This window comes from Schistocerca americana, chromosome 5 (genome assembly GCF_021461395.2).
Source record: "Schistocerca americana isolate TAMUIC-IGC-003095 chromosome 5, iqSchAmer2.1, whole genome shotgun sequence".
NCBI classification, from domain to species: Eukaryota; Metazoa; Arthropoda; class Insecta; order Orthoptera; family Acrididae; genus Schistocerca; species Schistocerca americana.
The window spans coordinates 211,262,870-211,278,629 of NC_060123.1; the positions used below are offsets into that span (position 1 = coordinate 211,262,870).

The window sequence follows — 15,760 nt, forward strand, 5'->3', positions numbered from 1 at the left end:
CAGCACGTGGGTGAAAGAGCACTTGAATCTTTTTGTACAAGCTCTGATTTCTCTTATTTTATTATGATGATCATTTCTCCCTACATACATTGATGACAGGAAAATATTTTCACATGCAGAGGGGAAAGTTGGTGATGAAATTTCACGAACTTTAAAGATTGCCACCTCAACTTATTTACCATATCTGTGACACTCCCTCCCCTATTTCACAACAGAACAAAATGTGCTGCCCCTCTTTTGACTTTTTCAGTGTCCTCCATCAGTCTTATCTAGTAAGGATCCCCTAAAGCACAGTAACACTCTAGCAGAGGACAAACAGGCAGTCTCTTTAATAGTGCTGTTGCATCTTCAAAGTGTTGTGTGCAATAAAATATGGTCTTTGGTTTGCCTAACCTACAACTTTATCTATGTGAGCGTTTCAATTTAACTTACTTATAATTGTAATCCCTAGGTATTTAGTCAGATTGACAGCCTTTATATTTGTGTGATTTATCATGTAATGGAAATTGAATGGATTTCTCTTTGTACTCACGTGGATGACCTTATACGTTTCGTTATTCAGTTATTTGAAAAAGACAGTGATCACGCCTTAGCAGAATTTATCGAAACAAACAACTATTCTTCTAGAAGATCACATAAACTGAATTTGGCAAGCAACAAGTAAAAGTAAATAGAATGAGATAAGAGTATATTTTACAAAACCATAATGAAGAAATCTTATGGGTTGTGATGTTTCTAAATCACTTTTGAACTGCCAGTCATCGCTGGCTTGTATAATGCAGAGTAAAATACAGATACATAACTAAACTGAAACAGAATCATAGGGCACAAAATCAGAAATGTACATCATAATAGTATATTTAAAGAGATGGAAGTATTCGAGAACAAGTGAAGCATGTTTAATATTATCATTGCCACTCTTCAAATCTGTCTCTATATTGCAAAAGTAGTGAGATATTAAATGTTTAGCAAATTATTTTTTCAGACAGCAAAATGTGATAAATAAGCAAAGGAAACTAAAGAAAACAAAATCATAAATGGAAGAAGGCAACTGTTATTGAGGTGCAACACGTTGTATCCTCCATGCACCATGGATCTTGCCGAGGTGGGGTGGCTTTTGTGCATCAGTCATAGAGATAGCTGTACTGTAGATGCAACTATAATGGAAATGTATCTGTGGAGAGGATAGGACAGCCTGTGGTTCCTGAAAAGAGCAGCAGCCTTTTCACTGGTTACAGGGTTGACAGTCTGGATGAATGACTAAATAACCTTGTAATGTTGGCCAATTTGCAGTGTTGGTATGGAAAACACATGAAAACAAGGAGGAAGTGCATAAATTATTTTTCATGATGGCATGCAGCTCTTCCATATCACTTTGTAATGATGGCATCCTCTCAAGTAAAATATTCCGCACCACAGTAGTATAAGTTTATATGCCTACTAACTCTGTAGATGATGGAGAGACTGAAAGAATGTATGGTGAGGTAAAAGAAATTATTCAAAGGTTAAAGATAAAATCAGTGACACCTGCCCATGACTGGGCTACTGGTCTGACTGTAGGTAAGGAACAACCTACTTTGTCACGGCACTAGGAGGGGTAGGGTGGCGGCCCTTGCCGAGGCAAAGATCCCAGGAGTTCATTTGATAGCAGACTGAGTGGACCTGGAGCCATCCTGGAGGAACTAGAATGAAGGGAAATCACCACTCTGGGATCCCCAGGGGTAAAGTCTAATGCTAGACCACCACGGCCACTCAGGTATGAGAGTCAGCCAGAAAGTAATTCCTCCATTTTTTCTGCTTAAATTAAGTTTGTTAAGCTGGTCCCCAGCATTGTTGAGAAAGGTAAGGAAGAGGGGGAGGAGTAGCACCTCATTAAAAACCTAGGTTCGCATGGTCCATGTAACAGTACTTTGTGAGGGCTTCTTGCCAGTTTAATGGCGAAAACCTCAATGGAAGTGAAGGCAGAGATGAAAATCATTAGTATGGGAGAACTGGCGGAAGAGGTAATGATGATTTTATGGATAATATAAACACTCAGTATGTGCTGGACTCTTCAGTGGAGGAAACTCCATTGGAATTCAGCATTCATAGTGTGTTCTGCAGGTTAGGAGCAACTGTAAAAGGCATCTGTACTCCAGGTTAGGGGCGGTCTTAACTAAACTCTGGGGCTTACAACCTGAATTTTAACTCTGTGGATGGGCTATACTCACCCCCCCCCCCCCCCCCACAACTATCGTAAACCTAGGGCAGGAAGGGGAACACTTTCAGTAAAGACTACTACACTAGGCAACTGGAAACAGAAATCCTCTGCTGCTGTGAGTGGCACAACCAGGCTGTCGGTTTCTGGAGAGCCTGTAACATCATACAGGGAAGATTGGAGCTTCCCAGAACCTCAACACAAAAGGTACAATCCAAGAAAGAACACCTGTTTGGAATGCTAAACATCAATACACTTCTGAAGACAGGAAAATTAAAGCAACTGGTCAACGCTTTAAAAGACCAGAATTTCTACATACTGGCACTAAAAGAGACCAGATATGTGGATGAGAATCCATTTGACTCAGAAGAGTTCAGAATAGATAAAGGAAACCTTGTGATAAAAAAATTCCAGTTCAATGATCCTAGAGATAGTCTTCATAGTCAGAAGGAACATAATTGGATCCATAATCAATTTCACCTCCCCATCAAACAGGATCTCACTTCTGTCCATTTGATCTGGAAATAAGGCTTACACCCTTATCAACACACAGGCCTGATAAATGAAGACAACAAGAGAGACCCTCAAAAGGTGGATGACTTCTGGGAAACTCTTGAGGATCCAACTTCAAAGTCCCTCAACATTATGTTAATGTCTTTCTTGGAGACTTCAATGCTGACACAGGCAGAGAAAAGAAATACAGAATAGTTGTTGGGGACTACCTGCCACTTAGAAGAACAAAAAAAAATGGTGAATGACTTGTCACATTTTGTAGACAATTCAGTCCTATACTAATGTCCACATACATCTCAGCACTTTATAGATATTTGTAATTATTTACCTGCCTCGTCTACATTTTGTAGCTTGTAGGCATGGAAAAACAGTATGTGTATGTGGGTTTGAGTGAAGAGTGGTAAGTAGGGGGGGGGGATGATGGTGGGGGGGGGGGGGAGAAGGAGGTGTCTCACCATGTGCTTCTGTGTGCATTCCTTGTTAATAATCTCAAATTTTATTTTATTTTTCAAATGGTGCAATATAACTCACTATGGGATGATGATTGGTGATGCCTCTAAATAAAAATATAAATAAAAAATATGGCTAAACTAGCCTGATGACCACAGTGAACAGAACTAATATTGCTAAAGAGGTGGTACTAACCTGGATTAACTTCTTGGTATGTTATGGATCCATATGAATCAATAAGGGTTTGAAATCCTGCTGTGAACTTATTTGTTCTAACGTATGTTGGTGGAGTATCTGACGTTTCAATTATATTAAGAAATGAAGCTACAGAACTTCCAGAAGCAACCTGAAAATAATACTTTTTATTAAATGCTGAGTGATAAATATGCAGTACATAGCCTTCTTTCATACAGAACACAAATATTTAAAAAGTAGCTTTTTTCTTTTGTGTCATAACAGAAGGCTGAAAAAGGATCTGAAACACCTTTAAAGTTCATCAGTTTGAATAAAGCTGAAGCTAACATCATTTAGGAAATGTCTGAGCTCTGAAAGAAGGTACAAAAGAGATTATGTTCAAGAAGACACACCCCAGCTCAATAGCTTTTATTAATTTAATTATTTTTAAAAGTATTTTATCAAGGTGTCAGATAGTATTATTATTTATAGCAATTTTTGTTGCTAGATCTTCCCATTTCCACATCCCTGGAAATCTTTTCAACTAACTAACAATGTTATTTGTCAATAACAATAAAAATAAAGCTTTGCAGCAACTAAAATGTGCTGCATGTTTCCAAAAGTGGAATAGACAGTTTATGTTACAAAATGTATTGAATTTAAATTTTTCTGCACTTACCCCACCATCTTGCAGTGCTTGAGTCATCCTTGGTAGGTCATTCACAGGCACCCAGCACTCTGCAATAAGGCATCTGCTTGTGACATCCATATTGAAACCATTGAGAGTATGGTAAATAGCCTTCATCTTGCGTACCATCATTGTCCATCTGTTCAGCTCTTTAGCAACAGACTGTAGTACCCTCTGCCTGTGATCTTTAGTTTGATTTAGAACCTGTGAAGAGTAAACGATTTGGACTGCATTGAACTAAACTGAATTTTTATTATTGTAGGGACCTGTGGCACTGCAAGCATCAATACAGTTACAGTACACATACATACACACACAACAAGTTAGTTATCGTTGTGGCACTACATATGTCACCATATTACTGATATTAATAATCACAACATTAAAATAAGGTATGTGTCATGTTACTGTTCAGTGATATACGAGGGCTATCCACAAAGTACATTACGTTTTGGAATTAAAAATAAATAAAGTATTGGAAATTTTTTAAATTATATACAGATGAAAGCCACACTTAAATACTACTTTTCTACACAGTTGCCATTTAAATTAAGGCACTTATCATAGCCATGGACGAGCTTGGAAATTCCTTCGTCGTAAAATTCGGCCGCCTGCGCCTTCAACGACTTGGTTACCTCTTCTTGAAGCTGTGCATCGTCATCAAAATGCTGCATAGCCAACCACTTCTTCATTGCTGGGAATAAGTGGAAGTTGCTTGGTGCCAGGTCAGGACTGTACGGCAGATGAGGAAACATCTCTCACTTAAAAGATTCGAGAACTTCACAAGTGGCATTTGCCGTGTGGGCCCGGGCGTTGTCGTGAATCAGCAAGATCTTTGAGCCCAACTTCCCCCTGCGCTTGTTTTGTATTGTTCTTCTGAGGTTGTGCAGAGTTTGGCAATACCTTTGAGAGTTTATTGTAGTGCCTCCTTCCAGGAAATCCACAAAAATCACACCTTTTCTGTCCCAAAAGACAGTCGCCATCACCTTCCTTGCCGACATTGTCTTGGGTTTTTGGGGGGAATCTGTGTGCCCCCACTGCATTGACTGCAATTTTGTATCGCAGTTCACATGCTTAACCCATGTTTTGTCACCAGTAACAATGCGATCAAGTAATGAGTCGCCATCTTTCTCGTAAGCGTCCAAAAACGTTAATGCTGCAGCCATTCCCTGATTTTTGTGAATCTCTGTCAAGATTTTTGGTATCCATCTTGCACAAAACTTGTCGTAACCAAGCTTTTCGGTAATGATTTCATGCAACAAACTTCGTGAAATTTGTGGAAAACTCGTAAAGAGTTCCGTTATTGTGAAACTACGGTTTTCACGGACCGCGGCATCGACTTTTTCGACAAGTTCGGCAGTCACTATGCTGGGTCTTCCACTTCGCTCTTCGTCGTGAACGTTAGTTCGGCCATTTTTAAATTTTATGACCCATTCACGCACTCCACCTTCAGTGATTATGTTGTCCCCATACACTTCACAAAGCTGCCGATAGATTTCTATCGGTGTACAGGTCTTTGCAGTCAGAAACCTTATTACAGCACGCACTTCACACTTCGCGGCATTTTCAATTAACACTGACATTTCAAACTGTCACAGTAACTCAACGGAGTACAACACGAACCTCTTACTAGCACAGCAGGATGGCCGCACTAGCCCCGCCCCTAACGGACACAAACGAAAGCGTAATGTACTTTGTGGATAGCCCTCGTATCATCACTTCCCAATACTAATAATACAATAATAACATGGGCGCCCATTACCGGTGGCAAAGACGGGGGGAGAGGGGGGGGGGGAGGGGGAGGGCCTTGATCCCTTTGCCAGCCCTAGCTCTCAGGGAAAGGGAAACAATATACTGTAGTGACGCGTTTTTCTTTCAAGAAATTTTTAACAGGGTCAGAACTGGAACTCTTTTTGGTACTTCTAAATCCCCAGTTGTCTTCCAAAATATTAAAAATACTCCGTACTTCCCAGGCTTGCACCTCCCCTCCCCCAACAAACAATCATATGGATGCTTTTGAATAACAAATATGTTACAATACCTAAATTTTCTTGTCTCATTTAAAAATTTCTTCAATGTTTCTTCCAAATTGCTAATCTGGTAGCTCACTGATAAATTTCTTCCAAACTGCTAATCTGGTTCCTCCCTGATAAATTGAGTTTATTACACTGAAAAGTTTAGATAAATTGTTTACAGAGTGCTTCTGTTTTTTTTTTTTTTTTAAATAATGGAGTGATACCATGCCACCTTTGTTCCTGGTATTTTACTTACGACATTTCCCATACACCTGGAATCTACAGTAGTTCACCCTGATATGCATTACAAACTGCATGGTATACAGTGATGACAGAGGCATAATCTTTAGTGTTCTGATGCAGGCTCTACAATGAGGTCTGGGCACCATGCTGCCTGTTATCCTCAATGCCTTCTTTTGCAGTTTAAAGGAACAGGAGAGTAAAGTATCTTCAAATTACTTCAAAAACTCAGTTCATTTACACATTTGCAAGGGGCAGCTACTGATTAAGTGCTTCTAACTGAAGAGGCAGGGGTTTTTAGTTGATGAAATCTTTGAGTTAATAAATATTAACTATTCACTTATATTCACTCCCAAATATATAAAATGTGATTTTTGTGTGTGTGTGTGTGTGTGTGTGTGTGTGTGTGTGTTTGTGTGTGTGTGTGTGTGTGTTTGGCCAAACACACTTAAGCTAGCTGATGAATTCAGCTAAATTTTCTGCATGAATATAGCTAATTGTCTGGTTCACTTACAGACCTGTAGCCATTGCAAAATGTTTCATCATTCCAGTATAAACCATTTCTATTATGTCATTATAGACTTTTGACAAAAATATACAATTTACAACTTGCATCTGTAATGCAAGCAATGCAAGTGCTCTAAATGGTTAAGGGCCCTGGCCTACATGTGGGATAAATGGCACAGTCAAAATATTTTTTTAAAACTATTCATACATGCAAGATGGTTTTACAAATGGTGTTCTTTGATGTTATGTTTTTGTCAAAGTAAGCTACTAATCTGAAAATTAAACACTGTTTCAGTAAATAATAATTTCATGTCACTCAATAAATGAGTGAAAATCTTGCAACTGGATACTACTTCTGCAACTTGCATGTCCCTAATTCATCACAGTTATCCAGCCAATAAAGGAGAGCCTGCATTTAAGCATGGAAACTGAACCATGTGCTGTTCCTCATAAATAGTCATACTGTCGAAAGGTGAAGGCTAGATTAAAGACAGACTGAAAATTTTCAGTCTGGTCGGACTCAACACCACAACCTCTCAGTTTCTAGACCCAACATGATAACAACATCAACAGAGCTTCTGAAACCCATTACCACTACAAAAAACTGCAATATTTGGCAGGGTTGACATTATTATCATTTTAATTATGCCTCTACCAATGCAGCAACCACTAAATCTGCAAACAATAAGAATGATACATACATGAGCTGCTGGAGCAATCTTTAATGGTTCAAGATGACAATTATGGTACCTTGGTTTGGGCCAAGTAAGTCCGGAATTAGTGTACTGTGGATATGTTGAGCAAGATTGGAGATGAGTAATTTTTATACATTAAACTGAATCAGCACACTGTCACAGACAAGATTACAGGACACTTAGCACATGCAATTGCTAATAATCAAACAGTGAATGCTAACAAATCCAAGACACAACTTTCTATTTAAGACAGAGGGCACAAGCTGCTTGAACCTATGGCCATTCTTGTCTTTTCAGTTATCAAATATTCACTCTCATGTAGCCTGGACAGAGAGCAATGGACAGACATGACATTATAGGTTAAGTCTTCAATTAAACAATTAATAGTTTAGTTATTATCAATAATGGTGAGGTCTTTGGTCCTATCACATGCTGGAAATACCCTGTGGAGTGACAGAAAAGCATTTTATCTTGCATCCATGCATTGAATTGGATGTGTGAAAATTAAAATTCCACTACAAACTGACTGTTATTTTGGGTTTTAGATAAATCCACGATATACATGAAAGAATTAAACAAAGGAGTCTAACACAGTCTACACTTTTTTCTCATAATACTTTCAGATAAGCAGTGTAGCCACGCATAAAATTAAAACCAAAAAATTATCATAACCAGTCACACTATGTTGCATATTTCCACTCATCAGTGATAGTAATAAGTGGTAATTTTTGGAGTCAGTCACAGTTAGCTAGAAGGTTTCCTTTCAAGAAGATACATGTTTCAGCACTAGCAGGAAGAATGATTGCTTATCACTAAAGCTATAAGCAAATTAGAAAGGCATTCTACAGGCTTCTACAAAAAGCTCTATCATTTGTCCAATATCACAAAACTGTCTTGACAAATGAGAAATTAAATTTAAAATCTAAACTGAAGCAATTTATTCTAAATTATTTCTTCTAATCTACAATAACTATTTAATCAAAAACTATAAGTATAGAAGACATATATATTCACTTCTAAGCTTTTTTTTCTCAGTCTTGATTGCAGGAACTGATGAAAAGTTACCATATTAGCTGAGAAAATATAATCTGTGTACCTGAGCACTTTGCTAAAATTACTACATCAAGATACAAACTGTACCAGTCAAATACATAGTGGTAAATTAAAATAGCTCTCAGATTTGATTATGGTATTATTCACCCAAACTGGCAACTGTTCTTTAATTCCAGTGATCAATATGGAGAAACAAAAATTTCAAGAACTGGGATAATTGGATTTCTCCACTTGAGACTAATTTGACCCCAAGGTCAGCTTCTATCAGTTTTTCCATTCTTTTGTAAAGAATCAGTATTAGTATTTCGCAACCATGACTTATTAAACTGGAAGTCCAGTAATGTTCACACCTGTCAGGATGTGCTGTTCATAATATGTAGCAATAAATTTATTACACTCCTCATTTGTATTGTTAGAGTTGTAAACATCATTTGAACTTTCTCTTTTCAAAAGAAAATAAAAATATTACATATTTTACATACTGAAATTCCTTTCACTAGTTTCTAGTTCTATGGAGTGTTGTCCAACAGTGGAAGTAGTGGTACTTGTTAGACTATTTGTAGAGGTGTTTCCCATTACCAGTCAAAAACAATGTTCATATTTCATGTTATGCCATTTCATGTTACTTTTCTGTTTCCTAGAATTTTTTGAGATCGCTGAAAACCCCCAAGCTGAAGCCAAGGTTATACAATTTACAAAATAGTGAGGAATAGTTCCCATGATTAATCTTTTCCATAGAGAATGGAGATTTCAGTTCATTTGTTGACTTTAAAGTTTTAAATCAATTTTCATGAAAGTTTTTTTCATTTTCTTTGCTTCCCAAAAATAGTGTTAAAGTCTGCTGTGGAATTTACAAAATTTTTCATATAATTTTAATAGTTTTCATGTTTCCTTTTTTATTCATGTTTTACTTACCTAAAATTAAAATTATAAAAGAGAACCAACAGAACTGATTACATAGAGGGGAAATAATACAGGGAGTAAGATAAATATTTTGGACAGGTTATGGAAAATACTCTGCACTGGCAATTTTCTGCATATCCTAATGAATCAAATTTGTTAAATTCTGGAAGTATTGATATTCAACTGTATCTTTAAATTTGTTTTCCATATTTGTTCAGCTATTTTCAATAAGCAAGGATACTTACAACTGTTAGGTCTTGAAGGCGGGTGCGGACACCAGATAACATATCAGCACGCTCTTCTGCAACAGTTGGACATGAGTACAGTGCTGCATGGAAACCTGTACACACTTTTTTCACCCGGAGTCTCAACTGTTCGCCTTGAAAGAAGGCCACAAACACTGTCTTCTGTACCATGTTGCCCTGTAAGAAAACCATTACACTTCAACAGTTCATGATTAAAATAAGTATGCAAGTTATGTACTCTAAATATTAGAGAAATAAAAGGTGCAATCAAAACAAGCAAAGTGGCACAGTGGTTAGCACACTGGACTCTTATTTGGGAGAATGATGGTTGAAACCAGCATCCAGCCCTCCTGATTTGAGTTTTCCATGATTTCCCTAAATCACTCTAGGCAAATGCTTGGATGGTTCCTTTGAAAGGGCATGGGTGATTGCCTTCCCCATCCTTGAAATAATCCAAGCTTATGCTCCATCTCTGATGACCTTCTATCGTGTGGACATTAAAGCCTAATCTTCCTCTTTTCTTTCAAAAAAAATCAGAAGCTGTAATACATTGTTCTTCCTTGCTCTTAATTATGTAACACTTTTTTTTTCAGATGTAACATGATAATCTACAGAAGGCCTCTTGTCTTGTAACTGGAACATCGTCTCTTCTGTAGTATATAATGAAGTAATTTTGGGGGGATTAATTCAGAAAATTAAAATTTTTGTCATCATTGATTATAGTGCCTTTTGGCTCTGTCTGAAACTACTGTACACTGGTATATATATCAATCTTTTTAATTTATTTTGCTTAATATCTAACACCCAACTGGTGAAAATTGTTGGCAATAAGAGTAGAGTGTATAATGGTATAGCCTTCATTTACAAGGGAAAGAAAAAGAATAATTCAACCCCAGGGTCATTACTGAGCAATAATTCTATGTGAACAGAATGAGAATATTCTGCTGTGAAATAAAAGGTACTGAATTGTACACTTGCAGTACAGGTTCATAATTTAAAATTCTGAAAAGCAAAAATTATTACATTGATGTGTAATATTTACACACATGATGTAACACATAAATCATTAAATTTACTGTGGACTGCAGTATTACTTTTTTTGCAACTGTGAAGTACAGCTCAGTTTTATTGTATAGTTAAACAAATTCAAAGGAAATGTGAAACATGTCAGTCAGTTTCATAGATGTTGTTAATAAGCATTGTTTTTAAGTAGTTCATTTGGTGTTCGATAGAAACAACATTTTCCTTGGTAATTAAAAATTAAATCTAACATTTGATGATAATTTTAACATTTATATCAAATACACTTTTGATGCAATAGTATTTTTGATTCACTACAACTATCAATTTCTGTTCAATTCAATTTGAAACAAAACATACTAGTCAGTTAAACTTACTGTCTTTGGCTCTTCTAAGGGTTCTTCTAAGTCAGCCTGTCGCAAGAACACATTTCCATGTGATATTCTCCACAGCATTCTCTCAAATCCTGGAACCTTCGCTTTAGGTACAACTCCAGCAACAAATCTATGAATCAGAAAAAGCAAAACCCCTCAAAACTTTCAGTCAGCTTGAAATGCCATAACATCTATATATAAAATAATATATGAGCACATAATTTTTTTTAAAAATGAGCAGGTGGTATAAAATTATCCTTCTTTGCTACACCGGTTTGTGGGTTTCACTCATAATTTATCACGTCTTCTTTAACCATCTGCCCCATTAGACAAGTGAAAATATGTTGTGTGAACAATATATTTATGACAAAGATACCACCATAGCAGCTGTGAAAAAAATTGTTGATTTCTATCACAACAACTTTCATGATCCCTTGAGCACCAGTGCACAAAATGCTGTACAGATATTGATGACCATATTGAAAAATACGAACTATTCTTCAGATTTTTGCACTAACAACTAATACTGATGCTTTTAAACTCCACTGAAAGAAGGTAACATCTTTTTACTTGCTTAGCCTGTATTTACTGAGACCTTGTCTTTATACCACTAAATAATTGGGAAACTTTACTTTTTTACTGACTCAAACCAACAGTAATGCAATACATAAGACAAAAAATGTCTGAATTGATTCTGACAGTCAAGTTAATAGTTATTATTGCCAACAAAGAAAAATGACTGTGAAAATGATCTATTTCCTACAGTATAAACCCAAGTCCAGATGTAAAGCACATTCACGCATCTAATGTATGATTGCATTTCAAAAGAGTTCAGATAACAAGCAGTACAGTGCTTTAGTCACTAAGGTTACTTTCTTGCAGTCTGTTTCAGTTTCACACATCTTGCAAGTGCTTATTCAGTATTAGAGCTACACTATTCATGCACAAGTGAAAGATCAACTGCATTTGGAATAATTGGTGAAGCATGCAAAGTTAGCTGGATGAAATTAAAGGACACTTTTGTGGTGTCACCGCCAGACACCACACTTGCTAGGTGGTAGCTTAAATCGGCCGCGGTCCCTTTTCGTACATGTCGGACCCGCGTGTCGCCGCTGTGTGATCCCAGACCTAGCGCCACCACAAGGCAGGTCTCGAGATACGGACGGGCACTCGCCCCAGTTGTACGGACGAGATTGCTGGCGACAATACGGGCGAAGCCTTCCTCTCATTTGCCGAGAGACAGTTAGAATAGCCTTCTGCTAAGTCCATGGCTACGACCTAGCAAGGCGCCATTAGCCTTACCTACTTTGAGAGTTATCGTAAAAATGTCTCACGAAGAACGTTGTAAACAAACCAAGATTAAAAGTTAAGTATAAAGCAGCTACGTACTTTTCTTGCTACCATTCAATACTATCCTGTTCCAGAATTCACGCCAGTCGGTGTGTGTGTACGCGTGCCTTTCTTTCGGCTCCCTTCCCAGTGTGGTGTAGCAGGCTTGTTACGCCACAACAGATTTGGCGCCGAAACCCGGGATGGTCGCTTGCCGGCTGAGTTGCTCCACGGTTGTCCTCATCGAACCTTGATGTCTTTGCTGCATCCGCCGCATCAGGTTCCTCTGCAGCGGCAGACTTATGCTTTTGCTCCTGTGCGACGTTGTATTCTATCGCAACTATCGAGGTTCACGGCGTTGGCTCGCAGGGCGCATTCTTCGCTGCCTCGGCCGCGCGATGTATTTGGTTTTGGGGGCCTCTGGTGAGGTGCGTCGGCATCTCAATCAGCTGTGCCTCTGTCGTCGCACGGGTTCTGCCGCTCCCCGTCTGCTTTCAGCGACGGTGCCGTCCGGTCGGCGCCCTGGGGACCCATCTACTGGCTCGCCTCATCCCCAGGTGTTACCGACGATGCCTTCCATTTTGCCCCATGGCGACGCGCCACCGCAGCCGCCGCCGCCGCCGCCTGTTCTCCTGCCGGCGCCGCCCGCAGTGGACGCTTCGCTGCAGCCGCCAAGCGCCTCCCTGGGTCACGCGCCGCCGATCGCTTCCCGTGACCAGCCGTCCTCCGCCATGGAACTCTTGCCCGCTCCGGACCACATGGCGTCTTCGCGCGTCGGGTACCCCGACGCAATGGAGGTCGACCCTTCGGCCCCTCCTGTCTCATTACGGGTGCATACACCGCATGTTGACGTGCACCCTGGACTAGGTTTTCAGGCGTTTCCTAGATCCCCTCAGACCGAATGGCCGGGTGCGGGTGGTACAGCCTCGCCTGTTGTTAGGCTCCCCACCTCATCGAATACGTCAACATGGGGTGCTCCCCACGGCGGGCGGAAGCCTTATCTCACGACTGTTCGCCGATTTGCGGGGGAGGAATGTGGTGTCACCGCCAGACACCACACTTGCTAGGTGGTAGCTTAAATCGGCCGCGGTCCATTTAGTACATGTCGGACCCGCGTGTCGCCACTGTGTGATCGCAGACCTAGCGCCACCACAAGGCAGGTCTCGAGATACGGACGGGCACTCGCCCCAGTTGTATGGACGAGATTGCTAGCGACAATACGGACGAAGCCTTCCTCTCATTTGCCGAGAGACAGTTAGAATAGCCTTCTGCTAAGTCCATGGCTACGACCTAGCAAGGCGCCATTAGCCTTACCTACTTTGAGAGTTATCGTAAAAATGTCTCACGAAGAACGTTGTAAACAAACCAAGATTAAAAGTTAAGTATAAAGCAGCTACGTACTTTTCTTGCTACCATTCAATACTATCCTGTTCCAGAATTCACGCCAGTCGGTGTGTGTGTACGCGTGCCTTTCTTTCGGCTCCCTTCCCAGTGTGGCGTAGCAGGCTTGTTACGCCACAACAACTATCATGTCAAGAAAATTCACTAACAAGCAAATAAACTTTTTTATAAAGAGACTAAGTGGAAAAACTTGGTATGAAGTGTATACTTGTGGAAATACTAACAAAAAGTTTGAAAAATTCATGGAAATCTTCATGTCATACTTTGAAGCTGCATTTCCTTTAAAAAAACAAAAATGTCAACCTAACTTCAAAAAGAAAAAACGGATAACAACAGGTATTAAAATCTCTTGTGCAGAGAAAAGATGATTACACAATATAGCAAAGACCCAGAACATGTCTCATGAATTTCATTTGTACTTGAAGAATCCTCAAAAATATTGTAAGGAAAGCCAAAACAATGGCAAATGACAAATACATTGAAAATTCAAAAAACAAATCTAAAGCTATATGGGAAGTTATAAGAAATCAAACAAGTGAAGCTAAACAATATGAAAATATGAACTTATGTTTTGAAGGACAAAAGATTTCTTGCCCAACAGAAATTGCAGGGACCTTCAACAAATATTTTGCAAACATAAGTGAACAGTGGGTGAGTGGACTGGAAGAACACAACAAAATATCACCTCCATCATCCAATAGTGTGAGAAATGTATCTACATCTTTGTTCCTTTCACCCACAAATACTGAAGAAATTTTATCAGTTATAAAATCCTTGAAAACAGGCTACTCATGTGGAATTGATGGAATACCAGATGCAATTGAGGGAATATAGAATAGTTGTAGGTAAACAACTAGAATTCTCTCAGATACAGATTTATTCACACTTAGCTTCTACACAGATACAAGTCCGGAGGCTAACTCCCGTTAGCGTCCAACATCCTGCCCCAAAGCCCTCTCCTCAAAGATAGCACACTTACGCACAGAACAAATATCGATATTTATGGCGCTCTAAGCCACATTGCGACCCCCCCCCCCCCCCCCCCGCCCCCCGCGCACAGTATGGAGTACGTCCCTGTGAATGGGGGGGGGGGGGGGGGGTGAGAAGTTAGGAAGGTAACACACAGTTCTTCTGCGTCAGGCGGAAGCGGTCGACTGGTAGGAGACTGGGGGGTAAAACCCGGTACGTCGACGGTGAAGTCAGCAAACGACGCTGGTGGCTGAAGACGACGTCCCGTCCTGGAGTGGAGGTATAGCACTTCGTCAGCCGGCAGGCGGACAATCACCTTGCCAGAAGGCCTAACAAGGGCACGCAAATTGCCACACGCAGCACTTCTGCTCAATTTAAAGTGGCGAACCACACGAGATTCTGCACTTCCTCCGTCAATATTGTCACATGCGAGTACCGCACACACAGTATCGCCATCTACGACAACAGACAATTTATGTATGTCATCAGGGTGCACATGTGTTGTGAATTCTTGGATGGCACCTGTACGAGCAATGGTAGGGAGGCAGGGAGGTGTGGGAAAGCCATGGCAGGGGGAAGCATCTGCCAAGAGGGGGGTGGCAGGTGCACTGGACTGCGCAGGAGACAACCTCGGGCGATCAGCTGACAGATGAGGGAGCGTGACCGAAGGCAACGAGGAGCCAGCGTGGATTGAACGGCGTGACAAAGAGCTGTCACACGAAGATGGCAACAGAATGGTAGAATCCAAGTGGTTGGCAGTTCGACTGCGAGGGCTGTGAGGAGTGAAGCCCCGAAAAGATTGGCCACTCGAATTAGATGAACGTGGAGAAGGAGCAGTGCTCGGCAGAGAAGCACTCTGTGGAGAATCAATACCCGAATGCATGGTGTGGGAAGATGGATGGCCGCTCGAAGCAGGAGTGGGAGAAATAGGGGCAGAATTAGGGAGGTTCACCTGAGGCTCAATGAAAGCTGGTTTCACTCGGTTGA

The 15,760-nt window shown here is 40.1% G+C and overlaps 1 protein-coding gene across 2 annotated transcripts in view; it reads right to left on the minus strand.

The window, feature by feature from the left end:
* Positions 1–15,760, minus strand: part of LOC124615659 (V-type proton ATPase 116 kDa subunit a1-like) — a 245,611-nt gene that overhangs the window by 112,634 nt on the left and 117,217 nt on the right. For both annotated transcript variants that reach the window (XM_047143682.1, XM_047143681.1), the window contains exons 5-8: positions 11,078–11,204; positions 9,681–9,857; positions 4,014–4,226; positions 3,356–3,506 (exon numbers count right to left, since the gene is read on the minus strand). In XM_047143682.1, coding sequence (XP_046999638.1) covers positions 3,356–3,506; positions 4,014–4,226; positions 9,681–9,857; positions 11,078–11,204 — 668 coding nt within the window. The remainder of the gene's footprint in view (positions 1–3,355; positions 3,507–4,013; positions 4,227–9,680; positions 9,858–11,077; positions 11,205–15,760) is intronic.